The sequence below is a fragment of the Pristis pectinata genome, chromosome 1 (assembly GCF_009764475.1).
Source record: "Pristis pectinata isolate sPriPec2 chromosome 1, sPriPec2.1.pri, whole genome shotgun sequence".
Lineage (NCBI taxonomy): Eukaryota > Metazoa > Chordata > Chondrichthyes > Rhinopristiformes > Pristidae > Pristis > Pristis pectinata.
In genome coordinates this window covers 1,647,328-1,661,790 of record NC_067405.1, presented here as the reverse complement: position 1 = coordinate 1,661,790, position 14,463 = coordinate 1,647,328, and the positions used below count along the sequence as shown (strand labels likewise).

The 14,463-nt window shown below is 49.6% G+C and overlaps 1 protein-coding gene across 8 annotated transcripts in view; it reads left to right on the top strand.

Moving 5' to 3' along the window:
* The window catches only part of tns1b (tensin 1b), a 290,940-nt gene extending 283,355 nt beyond the window's left edge, over positions 1-7,585 (top strand). For all 8 annotated transcript variants that reach the window (XM_052014032.1, XM_052014038.1, XM_052014015.1 and 5 more), the window contains 3 exons: positions 1,505-1,573; positions 2,145-2,174; positions 3,334-7,585. In XM_052014032.1, coding sequence (XP_051869992.1) covers positions 1,505-1,573; positions 2,145-2,174; positions 3,334-3,475 — 241 coding nt within the window. In that variant the 3' untranslated portion in view covers positions 3,476-7,585. The remainder of the gene's footprint in view (positions 1-1,504; positions 1,574-2,144; positions 2,175-3,333) is intronic.
* Positions 7,586-14,463: the final 6,878 nt, after the last annotated feature.

Sequence of the window (14,463 nt, the reverse complement as noted above, 5' to 3'; positions counted from 1 at the left end):
GAGGTTGTCAAAGGATACAGATCAGTTGGAAATGTGGGCAGAGAAATGGCAGGTGGAGTTTAATCCGGACTTTGGGAGGTCAAATGTTTTCTCTGGAGCGTCGGAGGCTGAGGTAAGACCTGATTTAAAATGATATAAAATTACGAGAGGCGTCTAAAGACTAGATAGAGTCTTGTTCTCACTGGTTTAAGTTGAGAGAAGCAAAGTTTAAAGGAGATTTACGAGGTAAGATTTTTACAGAGACGGGGGTGGGTGTCTGGAACTTGCTGCCGGGGAGGCAGTGAAAGCAGATACAATAGCAACGTTTAGACAGACGCGTGAACAGGCAGGGAACGGAGGGGATAGATCACGTGCAGGCAGATGGGATTAGTTAGACTGACATCATGGTTGGTACTGACATGATGGGCTGAAGGGCCTCTGTGCTAAGTGTACAGAGCTGCTTGGCTGATGGATTACTGAGAGAAAACTGACAAAGGGAGATGTAAAAGCTGTGAAAGGCAGGTCAGAGGTGTCACTGAAACCTAAAAGGAGAATGCTGGAGATGGCCAACAGGTCAGGCAGCGGCTGTGGAGAAAGGAGAACTTAGTTAATGCCACAGATGGATGAACTGGAGCAGAACTGGCCAGGGAAAGGCATGTTATCCGAAGTTGTTGAATCAATATTGAGTCGGGAAGATTGCAGCATGCTCTGATGCAAGGTGAGGTGACGTTCCTCAAAACTACATTAATGGGCATTCAGACAGACACTTAAACAGGCAAGGCATAGAAGGATATAATTGTAATGTGGGCAAATGGGATTGGTGTAGATGGGCAGAAAGGTCGATGTGGATGTGTTGGGCCGAGGGGCCTGTTTCTGTGGTATACCACTCAATGTTGGGCTTCATTGTGAGAGCCAGACAGTGTTCCAGATGTGGAAACGGGCAGGGTTAGTCATGACGCAGTCGGCTGTTCACGGGACAGTTGAGGTTTGGAACATTCTGCTCCATTTTGGAATGGGAAGGAGTTGGTGACCAGGGACTTGGGTGTGAAGACCAGATAGACAATGGCTTTGGAAATCCCACTGCTGAGTTGGGAGAAATTTCTGCTCACCCAGCCTGGATGTTAGACAGTCAAACCAATGGGAAGTTACCAGATTATCGTATTTATTTCCTTTATTTGAAATCTGAGATTTGTAAATGTTTGAAAGAGCTTGAGATGGATTAAGAATCACAAATCTCCCACAGCCCACGGACACTGTCCCCCGTCACCGACTCTCCCCACCCCCTGAAACCCCTCCCACAGCCCACGGACACTCTCCCCACCCACTGAAACCCCTCCCACAGCCCATGGACATTCTACCCTGTCAGAGTCTAAGCAGTGTGGACCTTTTGAAAGAAAGCTCAGAGTTTTTCCCAGGAGGTGCACTCACTCTTATTGTTGTATATTTGTTGTATGTACAATATAACCGGGGTATTCTTGGTGTTTTTCTGTGAGAATGAAATATGTTTTAATGTTTTCTATTCTAGGTTGTTCTTCCGACGTCATTATCCCATCAGCAGTGTTACATTCTGTGATGTCGATCCACAGGAGAGAAGGTACGAACACTGTTTCTGGCTTCAGACTGGTGTGGGAGGTCTTCAAAGCCATCAAGGGTTATGGGGATGGATATCCCAGAGTGTAAAGTGATGGTGTAGTTACGTACAGTCTGTACACTGTGTATGTGTGAGATATGACAGTGAGTGTGACAATTCCTGTGCACAGGCTTTGTGAGTGTGGACTGTGGGTGTGTGATGGTTATGCACACTGTGTGTGTGTGTGTGTGTGTGTGTTAGAGAGAGAGAGAGAGAGAGAGAGAGAGAGAGAGAGAGAGAGAGAGAGAGATATGATCCCTGTGCACACTCTGTGAGCGTGTGATGGTCACATCACAGTGCATGTGTGAGGGTACTGGTGTGTGATGAGCTCTGTGACTCCCTCTTCAATCCATCCTTTACCCAGCCTCCTACAACGGTGGGCTTTGATCACCAGGACAAGGTGTCAGAACTCTCTGCTGTTTTTTGTCCCCCGTGGTCTCATTGTGCAGCTGAAAGTGAGTGAGTAGTTCATTACAGCACCAGTGTGTGTAAGCTCCAGGACACGGGTAACCGCTGGTCTTCTGCTCTCTTCCAGGTGGACAAAGACTGATGGAAGCTCCTCGAAGTAAGTGATTGCCCTCCATCCCAGGGAGGTGCTGTTAGTTTACATTAAACCCAGCTTCCCCAGAACTGCATCAAAGTGGTCCACCTCCCCCAGAGATCCAACCCACTGCCAACTGAACCATTCTTCCTTGTTTACCCCTGCTGGACCTGTTCAGACCCTTTACATGCTGTCCATCCTGAAGATGTTGTTAGTTGAGTGAGCTGCAGACCACTGGGCCTCTGGTTACCAGAGCTCTCAGCCACTGCAGCTTCCCACCTTGAGTGCCACTCTGTTGGACACTCGCTGATCAAAATGGATCAGTGGGACTTGTCAATAGCTCCCCTTATCACCGATTGGTGTGCCCTTTGGGACTGTGGAAGGCGGGTCAGATGGACCCTGTCCTCTGCGGCCAGAAACACCAATGGAAGTCCAGTCCTGCTGCTCTCGGAAGGACGTGAGCCTTGTTGGCTATGGCTGACTGAGGTCTCTGCTAGAAGAGGTTCCTTCAACACGAAGGAAGGAAGGAGCAGGATTGTCAGAGATGGAGACCGAGCGGTGGGGAAAGATGCAACAATTCTCAACCGGCTTGTTTGCTGGAACATCGACCCGTTCCACTCTGAGCGGAGCCTTGGGGAGAAATCTGCAGGTGAATTTCAGTCAGTGCGTAACCTATGGGCAGTCTTCAGTTGACCATTCTGTCTCAACACAACAAACAATCTGCTGCAGGAACTCAGTGGTTGAGCTGCTTCAACGACCTGATCCGCTCAGTTCCTCCAGCAGATTGAGTGTTGCTCCAAATTCCAGCTCCTGTTTTCTCTTGAGTCTCCATCCTGTCTTGTTAGGCCGGGCAAAAGTCATCTGCCAAATCCCAGCAAGTCTGACGGCCAAACATCCACTATCCCAGAGTCACCAAGAATTAAAGACTTGCTTTCCCAACACAACTGTAGGCTGATTGAAACTAATTCTTGTTTTCATTGTTTTGAACACGTTGGTTATCACAGTAGCAGGGCAGGGATGGGGCGGGAGGGAGTGGGAGGAGGGGACTGGGTGTAATGGAAGCCAGCGAGATGGTCGGTAGGTGCGTGTGGGCAGTGAGCCGGTGGTGGCTGGTAGTGTGGGATGGGATCACGGCAATGCAGAAGGAAGTGGTGACTGCTTTTCCTGCCTCTTCCCTCTCCAGGCTCTTTGGATTTGTAGCCCGAAAGCAGGGCAGCACCACGGACAACGTCTGCCACCTGTTCGCTGAGATGGATTCCAACCAGCCGGCCAGCGCCATCGTGAATTTTGTCTCCAAGGTCATGATCGGCTCGCAGAAGAGATGAACGCCCGTCACTCTCCCTGAAAAACAAAGACAGCAAAATAACTTTAGGGGCGAGGGGAGAGGAGAAGGACTTGGAGATGGGTTGGAGAGGGAGACAGCGGAAGTGATGGGTGGCGATGGGGACTGGGACGCTGGGGGAGGGGAAGAGGGCGGATCTTGTAAAATGCGCAGTCTGAAGAGGTAATGGCAGTGCTTCTGGTTGAAGGACAACTGACTAATGAGCAATGTTTCTGCTGGAGCTGTAGGAGTAACCATGTGGCATGATGCAGGAGGCCATGAGCTGTTTAATCGTGACTCTTTAACTGGCTTTAATCAATCGCTCGCACACTGCATGACTTTTCCACGTTTGCATGGTTTACCAATTTCCCCTTTCGAACAAGAAACTCTCCCAGCACCCCCACACAATCCCCACTGCCGGCCCCCAAACCACTGACCTCCTGAGTGGCTCAGAGGGACTGGTCCCACCCTGAGCTCCCCAGGGCACAGGGTAGCAGCAGGTGGGAAGCTCTGCTCACCGCGCTGATGTGTATGCACTGCGAGAGGCCACCGGTCCTCCAGTTTCAGTGACCCTCGATTCTGTCCAGGAGTCACAACTGTGTGGGAGACGAGGGCGAGAGGCTGATGCCTCTCGGGGAGAGGGTGGGAAGTGACCGGCAGTCTGCACCTTATCCAGGTTCCCTGGGCTCCCAGCACTTACGACTGTTCTCTCACCCGCTGTGTCCCGAGACGCCCCTGCCCCTCCCACACGTCTCTCTCCCTCCAGCTGTTTACCACTGGAGCCACCCACATCCTTCACCATGACCCATCTGCACATCAGGCCCCTCGGGGTGCCACAGCATCGGTGCCCTGACACACTCAGCACCAGCGCAGTGCTGTTGGGACCCTGGGGCCTAAACTATCCACCCAGCTGACATGGGTTCAAATCCCATCATGGCCACTCGAGGAACTGAATCCAGTTTAAATAAATTTGGATGTAGAGATCTAGTTTGGGTAACATTGGGAAATTGTTGTAAAGACCCAGATACCCTTTATGGGAGAAGATGTCTGCTTGTAGTCTGTCTGGATTTACGTGCGTGGCTCCATCCCCACAGTAACAGTCCAACTGTACGCTGCCCTGTGAGGCTCCCCCCTGCTGGATGAGGTAACCCACTGAGATCAAACCCACTACCACCTTCCCAGGGTGTACCCCATCTGATAATGTGGCCACCCCCTCCCATACCCCTCTCAGCCGCCCTCTGCACAGAGCACCTTGAGTTGTCGAACAGCTGAGTAAAATGTCACAGAGTTATACAGGTCTTTCAGCCCATCTCGCCAGTGCTGACCGAGCTGTCTGTCCGAGCCAGTGCCAAAGCCTCGAGAGTGCCCCCCCACCACCAGCAGTCAGCCCCACTGAAACCCTGACTGCAGGAAACAAACCCTGCAGATGCTGCAAGTCTGAAATAAACCAGAGAGTGCTGGGAAATCTCAGCAGGTCAGGCAGCATCTGTGGAGAGAAGAACAGAGCTAACACTTCAGGTCTGAAGCACAGACCCAAAATGTCGACTGTTCTTCTCTCTGCGCAGACGCTGCCTGACCGGCTGTGTGTTTCTGACCTGTTGCTGTATTTATTGGATCAAAACAACTGTAGGTTCAGTGGATGGTGGTTCACCCTCTGAGTCACAGCTCACAGAATCAAAGACCTTCACCACACTAAGGAAGGCCCTTTGCTCTTTCAATCCATGCTATCTCAGGAGGTGCTGCCTTCCTGATCCCCAACCCTGCTCTGGCCTGTAGATCTCTCAGTGCTCACCAGGTGAGGGCGGTACCTGTGTCTGACCCCTCCAGAACTGATTGGCCAAAATAACTCCTCTTGAACCCACCCCTGTAACCCCACCCGTGCACAAAATCAGGTTCTGACCGCTCTGGTCCCAACCCCCTTCACCCTGTCTGACCCTCCACATGGTTTTATTGTGTGGGTGTGGGTGTGATCTCCTCAGTGCTGAGGGGGTGACCTTTGCTGTGAGTCGATCTGTCCTCTCAAGGGGAATGTGAAGGGTGGCGATCCTCCCCAATGTCATGGTTGGTGCTACTGATCATGCAGCCTCACGTGGACAGATGACCCAGCTGTGTGTGGGAGCTTGCAGTGTACGGATCTATACCTGGGCAACTTTATATGGGATCTGTGTAAAAACACTGACCTGTCACACACACACTCCTGGAACAGGGATAGTACGTGTTGGACACAGTGAAGCTCCCTCTACACCGTCCCATCACACACTCCCGGGGTCAGACACAGAGTGAAGCTCCCTCTACACCGACCCATCACACACTCCCGGGGTCAGACACAGAGTGAAGCTCCCTCTACACCGTCCCATCACACACTCCCATGGTCAGACACAGAGTGAAGCTCCCTCTACACCGTCCCATCACACACTCCCGGGGTCAGACACAGAGTGAAGCTCCCTCTACACCGTCCCATCACACACTCCCGGGGTCAGACGCACAGTGAAGCTCCTACACCGACCCATCACACACTCCCGGTGCACAGTTAGATACAAATTTCCCTCTCCATGATCTCAGAACACAGCTTTATTTGTGCAGCTGTGTCAGCTTCCCAGCACTTACACAATTACAGCAGTGAGATTATTTCCTGAGAATACTGATTTCCCCAAATCAGCCTCGTTAATTGGAGGCAGTGGAACTTCCCCAGGGTAGGAAATGTGGTTCTGGATCTGCAGCTACTGCTGCCCTCTGGTGTCAGACACACGACCACAGACACCACTGCAACATTACCCACACAGTGAACATTTCACTCTGCAGCTCCCTCCAACAAAACACCCGGTCTGATACCTCCCGATTCAGTGCAGATTTCACTGCCAAATATCAATGAATTATTGTTAACACACGGTATAACTCCACCGTCGGACTGACCCAACACCTAATGGACTTTTCTCTGAAGCTCAGTTTGCCACACTGCAGAACCCCATCAGCCTGACAGCCACTAACACAAGCATCAAACTTTACGTATATAAGGTGCGCAGAAATATGTATAAAAATTTGCTTTACGTATATTAAAACTTGGAATGGATTGTAAAGGTGATTTCTTTCAGAAATATCAAGTTGTATCACAGAAGTGTGCAGTGGTACAGGATGCAGTCTCTGCTGTGGATTGGTGTGAGGCAGAGCTGGCAGAGGGAGGCAGCCCTGCACTGGTTGATGAGAATACAGAGGCAGGAGGAGGACGGGAGCCTCACTCGGGGTTTGAACTGGCACTGGCTACAGTGGGCTACAGTTGGGGGCAAGTGGTCAGTTTCTGTGAGCCTGTTCACTACCTTAGAAATCTGTCTGGGTATAAGTATACCTGGGTTGGTAACATGGAGTCAGTCCCCCAGTGAAGGTCAGTGTGTGTGGAACCTGTCCCCCACTGAGGGTCAGTGTATGTGTGTGTGTGGGACCCGTCCTCCAGTGAGGGTCACTATGTGTGGGACCATCCCCCAGTGAGGGTCAGTGTGTGTGGGACCGTCCCCCAGTGAGGGTCAGTGTGTGTGGGACCCACCCCCCATTGAGGGTCAGTATGTGTGGGACCATCCCCCAGTGAGGGTCAGTGTGTGTGGGACTGTCCCACAGTGAGGGTCAGTGTGTGTGGGACCGTCCTCCAGTGAGGGTCAGTGTGTGTGGGACCGTCCCACAGTGAGGGTGTCCTCAAGCTGAGTTGACAACTGTACATCTGTTAACCACTGTTTTACACTGGTCTGATCAGCAGTGAATCCAGCTCCATTGGCCTGGCTTGGTGTGCATACCAGAAATATATCATTTTAAATATATCACAAGTTTCTGCTTATCGATTCTGATCAACAATAAGAGAAATTTTATGAAATATTTATTGTATTCCTGGTTTCCTTCCCTGGTGTTTATTGGACTCCTGTATAAAAGGTTGTGTATATCAAAAATACTGCTAAACAGAATTATTTTCAATGTAAAGGAGAAATTGGTTAGAATAAAGAGCAAATTGGAAGATAGAGAGAGAGAGCTGGAAACTGCTCCACATATATTGTATGTAATGTTTGTATGTTATTGTTGGGGAATGTTACCACTCATCTTATGCACATATTAATATATATTTACTGGCTGGCGTTGTGTTGTGGTTCAATGACTCGGAGTTCCCCGTGTGGCTCTGTGTTTGCCCCATGATCTGACATCAGCCCACCGTTCATTCACCCCTCCCTGTACCCCCACTGCTTCAGCTTCACTTCTCTCACTGGATCACCATGCACTCACAACAGTGAGCCCGTGATGGTCACGGCAGCGGATGGACTGTTTCAGGGTGAGGTCGCCAAGGGTACAGGGTGAAACTGTACAGGGAGGCTCACTGTATGTGGGACAGTTCCCCCAATAAGGGTCAGTGTGTGTGGGACCCGTCCCCCAGTGAGGGTCAGTTTATGTGGGACCGTCCTCCAGTGAGGGTCAGTGTGTGTGTGGGACCGTCCCCCAGTGAGGGTCAGTGTGTGTGGGACCGTCCTCCAGTGAGGGTCAGTGTGTGTGGGACCGTCCCCCAGTGAGGGTCAGTGTGTGTGGGACTGTCCCCCAGTGAGGGTCAGTGTGTGTGGGACCCGTCCCCCCAGTGAGGGTCAGTGTGTGTGGGACTGTCCCCCAGTGAGGGTCAGTGTGTATGGGACCTGTCCCCCCAGTGAGGGTCAGTGTGTGTGGGACCCGTCCCCCCAGTGAGGGTCAGTGTGTGTGGGACCGTCCCCCAGTGAGGGTCAGTGTGTGTACAAAATGTTTACTTGGTCTCGTGTGGATGCAGAGTCGATGTCTCCCCCGTGAGGGGTCTCAAACCAGGGGTCCCAACCTCAGACTAAGGGTAATCCACTCATTATAGAATCATACAGCACAGAAACAGGTCCTTTGGCCCATGATATTGTGCTGAACTAATTAATCTAACAAAACTCAGCCCTTCTGCCGATACAATGCCCATCTCCCTCCATTCTCTGCACATTCATGTGTCTATCTAAGAGCCTCTTGGATGCCCCTGTCGCATTTGCCTCCAGCCCCACCCCCACCCCAGCAGCACATTCCAGGCACCCAGCACAGTGTAAAAATCTTGCCCGGCACATCTCCTTTGAACTTGCCCCTCTCACCTTAATGAATGCCGTCTAGTACTAGATATTTCGACCCTGAAAAAAAATTCTGACTGTCTACTTTATCTAAGACTCTCCATAATCTCATAAAACTCAATCAGATCTCCCTTCAGCCTCCAGTGCTCCAAGTCTGTCCAACCTCATAGCTCATACCCTCTAATCCAGGCAGCATCCTGGTGAACCTCTTCTGCACCCTCTCCAAAGCCTCCACCTCTTTTCTATAATGGAGCAACCAGAACTGAATGCAACACTCCAGATGCGGCCTAACCCAAGTTTTATAAAGCTGCAACGTAACTTCCTGACTCTTGAACTCAATGTCTCTAATAAAGGCAAGCGTGCCATCCGCCTAGTCACAGACCTCCAGCCAGAATCAGTCCCAGCAACCACTACCCTCTATGGGCAAACCAATTCTATACCCCACATAATTTTGTGTATGTCTATAAGATCTCCCCTCATTCTCCCGCGCTCCAGGGAATAAAGTCCTAACCTATTCAACCTTTCCCCGTAACTCAGGTCCTCAAGTCCCGGCAACATCTGTGTAAATTTTCTCGGCACTCTTTCAAGCTTATTGATATCTTTCCTGGAGGTAGGTGACCAGAACCGCACACAATACTCTAAATTTAGCCTCACCAACATCTTGTACAACTTCAACATAACATCCCAACTCCTGTGCTCAATGCCCTGATTTATGAAGGCCAATGTGCCGAAAGCTCTCTTTACGACCCTATCTACCTATGACATCACTTTCAAGGAACTATGGATCTGTATTCCCAGGTCCCTCTGTTCTACTGCACACCTCAGAGCCCTACCATTCACTGTGTGAGTCTTACCCTGGTTTGTCCTCCCAAAGTGCATCACCTCACACGTGTCTGCATTAAATTCCATCTGCCATTTCTGAGCCCATTTTCCCAGCTGGTCCAGATCACGCTGCAAGCTTTGACAGCCTTCCTCACTGTCCACTACACCCCCAATCTTGGTGTCATCCGCAAATCTGCTGATCCAGTTTACCACATTATCATCTAAATCATGAATATAGATGATAAACAACAACGGACCCAGCACTGATCCCTGCGGCACACCACTAGTCACAGACCTCCAGTCAGAGAGACAACCATCTACTACCACTCTCTGGCTTCTCCCGCAAAGTCAACATTGAATCCAATTGGCTACTTCATCCTGAATGCCGAGTGACTTAACCTTCTGGACCAGTCTCCCATGCGGGACTTTGTCAAGGGCCTTGCTAAATTCCTTGTAGACAATGTCCACCACCTTTCCTTCATCAACCTTCCTGGTAACCTCCCCAAAAAACGCTATTAGATTGGTTAGACATGACCTGCTATTCACAAAGCCATGTTGACCGTCCCTAATCAGGCCCTGTCTATCCAAATACTTATGTATCCTGTCCCTCAGAATACCTTCCAATAATTTACCCAGGACTGACGTCAGGCTCACCGGCCTATAATTTCCCGGCTTATACTTAGAGCCTTTCTTGAACAACGGAACAACATTAGCTACCCTCCAGTCCTCTGGCGCCTCACCCGTGGCTAAGGACGTTTTAACTATCTCTGCACCAGCCTCCCACAGTGCTGCTCTGCTCAACAGATGCTGCTCTTTGACAGTGAGACCCACTAGGAAGACACTGCTCAACTCCAGCCCACCAGGTCCACAGCATCAGGCTGAACGTTGTCGAGATGTTCAATTGTTGATTGAACAGGCTGCTCCGACAGCACCTCCCAAATCCACCGCCTGGCCCAGCCAGAAGGATGTGAACACCACCACCTGCAGGTTCTCCTCCAGGTTACCCACCATCTAGACTTGGAAATGTATTCTCATTCCTTCGTCGTCACTGGGTCGAAATCTAAGTCAAGTCGAGTCTATTGTCATGTGCACAAGTACGGTGAGGTACAGTGAAAAACTTGCAGCAGCAGCATTACAGGCACAGGCATAGAACACAGAACATGGAACCCAGAACAGTACAGCACAGTACAGGCCCTTCGGCCCACCATGTTGTGCTGATCTATATAAACCTCCTCCACGATCAATCTAACCCTTCCCTCCTACACAGCCCATAACCCTCCATTTCTCTTACATCCATGAGCCTATCTAAGAGTCTTTTAAATGTCCCTATTGTATCAGCCTCTACCACCACCCCCGACAGTGTGTTCCAGGCACCCACCGCTCTTTGTGTAAAGAACCTACCCCTGACATCTCCCCTAAACTTTCCTCCACACACCTTAAATGGATGTCCTCTGGAATTGGCCATTGCCACCCTGGGGAAAGGGTGCTGGCTGTCCACTCTATCTATGCCCCTCATAGTCTTATACACCTCTATCAAGTTGCCTCTCATCCTGCATCGCTCCAAAGAGAAAAGCTCTAGTTCACCCAACCTTTCCTCATGAGACATGTTCTCTAATCTAGGCAACATCCTGGTAAATCTCCTCTGCACCCTCCCTAAAGCTTCCACATCCTTCCTGTAATGAGGCAACCAGAACTGAACACAATACTCCAAGTGTGGTCTAACCAGAGTTCTATAGAGCTGCAACATTACCTCGCAGTTCTTGAACGCAATACCCCGACTAATGAAGGTCAGCACACCATACGCCTTCTTAGCTATCCTATCAGCTTATGCTGCCTTTGAGGGATCTATGGACCCATAGACCCCTCTGTTCCTCCACACTGCTCAGAATCCTGCCATTAACCTTGTATTCCACCTTCAAGTTCGATCTTCCAAAGTGAATCACTTCGCACTTTTCCAGATTGAACTCCACCTGCCACTTCTCAGCCCAGCTCTGCATCCTGTCTATATCCCGTTGTAACTTACGACAATGTTCTACACTATCCACAACATCTCCAGCCTTCGTGTCATCTGCAAACTTACTAACTCATCCTTCCACTTCCTTATCCATTCATGTGAACGGGCAGGGAATGGAGGGGATAGACCACGTGCAGGCAGATGGGATTAGTTAGACTGATACCATTCATTCATCTGTGGTATTAACTAAGGTGAGAGGGGAGAAATTTAATGGGAAGTTGAGGGGTAACTTTTTCACCTGAAGAGTGGTCTGTATATGGAACGAGCTGCCAGAGGAAGAAGTTGAGGCAGGTACACTGACAACATTTAAAAGACACTTGGATAGATACATGGATAGGAAAGGTTTAGGTAGTTATAGACCAAACATGGGCAAATGGGACTAGCTTGGATGGGCATTCTGGTTGGCACGGACCAGTTGGGGCGAAGGGCCTGTTTCGTGCTGTATGACTCTGCAAGTACAGACAACACACAAAACATAAATTATACATAAATTATACAAGACAGTGAAGGCAAAAAAAGACTGTGAAACAAGACATTAGTGCAGAAAAAATATCATCAGACAAGTCCTAGAACTCCCTCCCTGACATCACTGTGGGAGCACCCCCACCAGAGGGACTGCAGCGGTTCAGGGCAGCTCACCCCCACCCTCTCAGAGGCAGTCAGGGACCCCCAGATTTATTGACTGAATCACAAGACGAGAATCAAAAGGGTGATTTTTTTGTTCCCATTTCCTGTTCCGATCTGGTTTTCTGGATCTATAGTGTGCAGGTTCAGGGATGAACTGCAGAGGGCAGTGGTGTTCCACACCAGCCAGCTCCATTGTGACAGAACTGTGCTCACACTACCCACTGCTCGTGTGCACACAGTCTGACAGCATGGAAACAGGCCCTTCGGCCTAACTGGTCCATGCAGACCAAGAAGCCCCATCCAAGCTCGCCCCACTTGCCAGCATTTGGCCCATAACCTTCTCAGCTCTTTCCAATCCATGTACCTGTCCAACTGTCTATTAAATGTTATTGTACCCACCTCAACCACTTCCTCTGGCAGCTTGTTCCACATGGATACCACCCTTTGTGTAAAAAAGAGGGTCACAAATGTAGTTCTGCTGTATAAGGAAGGTGGGAGGCAGCATTGAGGAAATTACAGACCTATTAGTCTGACGTCAGTGGTGGGAAAGTTATTGGAATCGATCCTCAAAGACGGGGTTACGGAATACCTAGAGGCGCAGGGCAGGATAGGTCCTAGCCAACATGGTTTTGTGAAGGGAAGATCCTGCCTGACCAACCTATTGGAGTTTTTTGAAGAAATCACAGGTAGGGTGGATAAGGGAGAGGCGGTAGATGTTGTGTATTTAGACTTTCAAAAGGCCTTCAGCAAGGTGCCGCATAACAGACTGATTAATAAGATGAGAGGTCATGGAATTACGGGTAGGATAACAGAATGGGTGGAGCATTGGCTGGTTGGCAGAAAGCAAAGGGTGGGAATAAAAGGATCTCGTTCTGGTTGGTTACTGGTTACTAGTGGTGTTCCGCAGGGGTCGGTGTTGGGGCTGCTTCTTTTTACACTGTACATTAACGATTTGGATGATGGAGTAAATGGTTTTGTGGCTAAGTTTGTGGATGACACCAAGATAGGGGGAGGAGTAGGGAGTATTGAAGAGATAGGAAGGTTGCAGAGGGACCTAGACAGTTCAGGAGAATGGACAAGGAAATGGCAGATGAGATTCAATGTTGAGAAATGTGCCGTTGTACACTTTGGAAACAGAAATAAACAGACAGATTATTATCTAGAAGGAGAGAAAATTCAAAGTACAGAAGTACAAAGGGACTTGGGGGTACTCGTGCAGGATACCCTAAAGGTTAACCACCAGGTCGGATCGGTGGTAAAGAAAGTGAATGCTATGTTGGCATTCATTTCGAGAGGTATAGTGTATAAAAGTAAGGAAGTGTTGATGAGGGTCTACGGGGCACTAGTGAGGCCTCATTTGGAATACTGTGTACAGTTTTGGGCCCCATATCTTAGGAAAGATGTGCTGATGTTGGAGAGGGTTCAGAGGAGATTTACGAGGATGATTCCCAGAATGAAAGGGCTTACATATGATGAGCGTTTGTTGGCTCTTGGACTGTACTCACTGGAGTACAGAAGAATGAGAGGGGACCTCATAGAAACATTTAAAATGTTGAAGGACTGAACAGAGTAGATGTGGCCAAGCTGTTTCCCTTGGTGGGTGAGTCCAGGACCAGAGGGCACAATCTTAGAGTTAGAGGGTAGAGGTTTAAAACAGAGATGAGGAGAAATTTCTTTAGCCAGAGGATGGTGAATTTGTGGAATTCCTTGCCATGTACAGCAGTGGAAGCCAGATCATTGGAGGCATTTAAGGAAGAGCTAGACGTATATCTAAATAGTCGGGGTGTCAAGGGATATGGGGATAAGGCCGGAAATTGGGGTTAGAATAGTGTTTTTTTTTCACCTGCCCCCCACCCCCCAATTTCTCATTTCTTTTTCTTTTTTCCCTTTTCCTTGGAGCAGACTCGATGGGCCAAATGGCCTACTTCTGCTCCCTTGTCTTGGGATCTTGTGACGTAAATCTCTCCCCCCTCACCTTAAAACTATGCCCTCCAGTTCTTGATTCACCAACCCTGGGAAAAAGCACCCTATCTCTGCCCCTCATGATTGTATATTCATTTGTGAATCTATAAGAACACGTCTCAGTCTCCTACGCTCCAAGGAATAAAGTCCTAGCCTGCCCAACCTCTCCCTATAACTCAGTCCTGGCAATGTGCCCGTAAATCTTTTCTGCGCCCTTTCTAGCTTAATGACATCTTTCCCACAGCAGGGCGACCAAAACTGAACACTTGGACTTGACTCTTCACACTGATGGACCTGCTCAAAGAGCAGCAGCAAACGGTCAGGGTGTTGCCGACAAAGCCAGGCCAAGTCTGTACAGGTTCCACCTGGAACATTGTGCCCATATCCCTCAATTCCCCGAGTATTCAAAAATCTACTGCCCTCTATTCAGTGAGGCAGAGGGAGCGTGGAGAGGACTGGAGGGGAGGGGTG